This window comes from Octopus bimaculoides, chromosome 5, assembly GCF_001194135.2.
Source record: "Octopus bimaculoides isolate UCB-OBI-ISO-001 chromosome 5, ASM119413v2, whole genome shotgun sequence".
Lineage (NCBI taxonomy): Eukaryota > Metazoa > Mollusca > Cephalopoda > Octopoda > Octopodidae > Octopus > Octopus bimaculoides.
Window position 1 is genome coordinate 25848113 of NC_068985.1, and position 4818 is coordinate 25852930.

The 4818-nt window shown below is 35.0% G+C and overlaps 1 protein-coding gene across 1 annotated transcript in view; it reads left to right on the top strand.

Annotated features, from left to right (window-relative positions):
* LOC106874950 (DNA-dependent protein kinase catalytic subunit) overlaps nt 1-4818 on the top strand; it is a 185220-nt gene that overhangs the window by 25995 nt on the left and 154407 nt on the right. Inside the window, exons 7-9 of the mRNA XM_052968027.1 lie at nt 866-965; nt 2530-2684; nt 4470-4562. Coding sequence (XP_052823987.1) covers nt 866-965; nt 2530-2684; nt 4470-4562 — 348 coding nt within the window. The remainder of the gene's footprint in view (nt 1-865; nt 966-2529; nt 2685-4469; nt 4563-4818) is intronic.

Genomic DNA, 4818 nt, shown 5'->3' on the forward strand with positions numbered 1-4818 from the left:
GCAGTTTTTATGGCTGGATACCTGTTTTAGTACAGTTTTTATGGCTGGATACCTGTTTTAGTACAGTTTTTTTGGCTGGATACCTGTTTTAGTACAGTTTTTTTGGCTGGATACCTGTTTTAGTACAGCTTTTATGGCTGGATACCTGTTTTAGTACAGTTTTTTTGGCTGGATACCTGTTTTAGTACAGTTTTTATGGCTGGATACCTGTTTTAGTACAGTTTTTATGGCTGGATACCCTTCCTAACGTCAACCACTTCAACACAGAGAGAAAGAGCGGTAGTCTTCTCTTCAAAATTTGACCACTTCTTGTGGAAGAGATAGCATCCGTTCCAGAAAGTTGAAACAATCTTCCATTTAATATTGAATACATGAAAGGAAGGTGACAAGCTGGCAAAATACTTAGCTGCATTTTATCTGTCTTTACTTTCTGAATTCAAATTCTACTGAGGTTGACTATGCTTTTTATCCTTTCAGAGATCACAATGTAATCAACTCACTTCATCCCCCCAAATTGCTGGCCTTGTGCCAAAATCTGAAACCAGTATTAAATGCATGAAAGGAAGTTGGTGAACTGGCAAAATTCTGAGCACATTGGGCAAAAATGCTTAGCTGCATTTCATCCATCTTTATATTCTGAGTTCAAATTCTGCCGAGGTTGACTTTACCTTTTGTCCTTTCGGGGTTGATAAAGTAAATACCAACTGAGCACTGGGATAATTGTTATCAACTAACTCACTGCCCCAAAATCGCTGGCCTTGTGCCAAAATATGAAACCATTATTAAATATTTGAAAAGATCTTTGTTTAATTTGTATCCAAGAAAATGTAATTAGGTAATTAAAGTAAATGAATTTCTATTTCAGTTTAAAAGTAGTCTCAAGAAACCCGAATTCTTAGTCATTGCTGCCTGTCTTGAAGGTTGCAACAAACTTTTATTGAAGCATACACCATATGATCTTGAAGGTAAGTTCAATAATTAAGATCCATCATCATCATCATCGTTTAACGTCCGTTTTCCATGCTAGCATGGGTTGGACGATTTGACTGAGTATAATATAAGTATAATATATATACTTACATATATATATTACATACATATATATATATATATATATATTACTTACATATATATATTACATACATATATATATGAAAAGTGGGCACAGGATAGGACCATAGATGTAGGAAGAGGAAGAGCAGAGTATGCCACAAGAGCATTGGAAAAAGGGACACAGTGGAGGGGGAAATAAGAATGAAGGTGGCAGAAAACTGGGTGAGAACAACAAGGGAAAGAAAGGATAGAGGCTAGTGTGTGTGCACACTAATTGACTATAATAATTTCATTGAAAGAGCAGTGAGCCGGCAGAATCGTTAGCATCTCAGATAAAATGCTTAGCAACATTTAATCCATCTGCATATTCTGAATTCAAATTCCGCTGTGATTGACTTTACCTTTCATCCTTTCAGGGTCGATAAAATAAGTACCAGTTGAGCACTGGGCTCAATGTAATTCATTTAACCTCTCCCTCTAAATTGCTGGTCTTGTGCCAAAATTTGAAACCAGTAATTTCATTGAGTATTAAAAGCTTTCCACTACTCAGTAATAACCAAACATTATTATTATTAGGGGGTTAGTATGGCAACAATTCAATCAACTTGAACATTATCAAGCAGGTTATAATATAAAGGAAAAATTCCCAACACACTAAATATATGAAAGAAATTCATGTCATGTACATTTTATGACTCTGAGTCACCCTATTGTATATAGCATAGAAAGTTTACTTTTAACTGATAGTTATATATACACATAAAGAAATTGTTAATGCTAAATAATGTTATCAAAATGGAAGCAAAGCCTTCTAATCTGCCACTACTATGTCACTTGGTTGCTATTTCTTGTATGCTATCTTTTTCTAAGCATGTCATTGAAAATAGTATATAACATGTAAAAACTAATTCATTTCACAGTAAATATCTTACTTTCTTTAATGACACACCTATACTACATTCAAATTTAACTGAGATCAGTTTTGCCTTTCATCCTTCATTCATCATTGTCATGATTATCATTTAACATCCATTTTCCATATTGTTGTGGGTTGGACAACTTGACAGGAGTTGGCAAGGCCAGGGGCTGCACCAGGTTCCATAGTCTGTTTTGGCTTGATTTCTACAGCTGGATGCCCTTCCTAACGCCAACCACATTACTGTGTGTACTGGGAGCTTTCTGCATGTTGCCATCATCAGTGTTTTTTATGTGACTCAATCACCAGTGCTTTTTATGTGGCACCAACACCAGTGCTTTTTATGTGACACCAGCCCCAGTGCTTTTTACATGGAACTTTGGTTTTAGGATATATCTTGGTTGCCAAGTACTTGGTTGATAATGGATTGTTCTCTCTGCTAAAATGTTTAGCGATATGTTAATGTTAGAAATCATATATTTTGCATAACTTCTTTTATAATAACAAATCTAAGTAATAATTAAATAATTCTTAAACATATAACTTTGTTTTCTTTATAGAGGGTGTTAAAAAATATTATGAGCTTTTTCAATCTGCTCGCAGTGCTGCCAAACCTGATCTTAATCTTTCCCGTTATGAAATGCCAAAAGCAAGTTTAATGTTATTTGAAAACCATTCTGCATTTTTTATTAAATTCCTGCAAGACTGTTATGAGGTAAGCTTATCTATTATTGTCAGAAAATACTGTTGTTGTTAAACAAAATATCGGCCATGTAGACACATCATCAATGTTTCAATGTCTACTTTTTCATGCTCATGTAGTCAAATATGAATAAGTTAGGGCAGAGTTTCTCTATGGCAGGTGCTCTCTCTGTTGTCAACACTTAGCTGTTTTCAAGTCAGGTAGTACTCTCTCAATCTATAGAACAACAAACATCCCCCAACATGGTTACATAGAGAACAGGTAATGAACAACACTGGTTGAATGAATCTGTTACACAACCTGCCATGCATCATGTCAAAAAATCCAGACATTCTTTCATGGTGGACTGCAAGCAAATGACACCGTTTGTTTGTGATGCCATTGTTTACCTGTAACTTAAAAGGCCAGCCTTGCCACATTCTGTGTCACGCTGAATCTCCCTGAGAACTATGTTAAGGGTACATATGTCTGTGGATTGCTCAGTCACTTACATGTTAATTACACAAGCAGGCTGTTACGTTGATCAGATCAACTGGAACCCTTGTCATAACCAATGAATTGCAAGTTTTTTATTTTTTTATTTTATGACTTGTCTTTAAAGTATATTGATTTATTTCTAAAAGTTATTGTAGATGATGCCTTACAATCTGATTATGTAATTATGGTTACATTTTACTCTTTATATACTCCAAGGTTTGAATATTTCAACAGTGACATGAACGACGTTTCAACTTGAAGAATGCAAATGTCACAATAGTTATGTTACTGAACCTTTGATTCCTAGTTTCACTTTGTGGTTAGTCCACCTTACTCCATAAGAAGCATAGGGCTGTTTTTCTGGCCTATTTATTCCGCACTGGACAGAATGCCAGTCTGTTGCAGGATTACTCATTTTTACCAGCAAAGTGGACTGGAGCAATGTGAAATGAAGTGTTTTGCCTGAGAACACATCATCCAGTCTAGGAATTGAAACCACAATCTTATGACTATGAGTCCAACTCCTTAACTACTAAGCCATGTGCCTCCACACAATTTTACTATGTGACTTAACTACAATTCATGCTTGCTAATAAATAACCTGAAGAGTGGTTTACTGTGGGAGATAAAGTTTTAACTGGGGTGCTAAACTACCTCTTGTGTTATAAGTCATTTTCATTTCCATGTAAAAGAAATAATTAACAGAAATTGCAATATTTTGTTTCAAGTATAATGGCATTAACTGTGCAAACTTAGAAAAATACAAAATAATTTAAATTCTTTATTTGGGGTGAGTTGTCTCACCAGTCTATGACTTTCTGGTGTTTTAAGACCCACCACACCAAATCACAGCCTACCAGCAAACACACAAAGCATGTACATGTAAATGATAATGATTATCACACTACCACTGCTTCTATTTTCATTTGTGAAATTCTCTATATTGTTTTGTAGCATCAGTTAACTCTAAAACTAGCCATTTTACTTTAACCAGTTAATCTTGTCTCTTTTTTAAAACTTTTTATCTGTCATGAGTGAGAAGCTTTATTTAGATATGGATATCTGCATATCTTTGGAATAATATCCTTCCTTATCACTGCCACTAATTTATGAAATATGAGTGGAACTTGTTGACTGCTTGTTCTTTGCTTATCTGGTTGATGTAAAAATTTGAACTTGCTGCCATACAGGATCCTCAAAGTTTAATAAAAGCAGTTTAAATTAATTCATTAATATAAATTTTATTGTTAATTTTTCTAGGTGAGTTTATGCTCGACATGTTTTGTGTTTATTTATCTATTTTAACTTGTCATTTAATAGGACATGTATGATGTCTTCATGAAATGGTTCCGTCACAAAAACAGAGAATTAGCAAATCATGGACAATGGGCAATGGAAGCTTTTATATATCAAGTAAGTTGTAACTATATATATATATATATATATATATCATCATCATCATCATCATCGTTTAACGTCCGCTTTCCATGCTAGCATGGGTTGGACGATTTGACTGAGGACTGGTGAAACCGGATGGCAACACCAGGCCCCAATCTAATTTGGCAGAGTTTCTACAGCTGGATGCCCTTCCTAACGCCAACCACTCAGAGAGTGTAGTGGGTGCTTTTACGTGTCACCCGCACGAAAACGGCCACGCTTGAAATGGTGT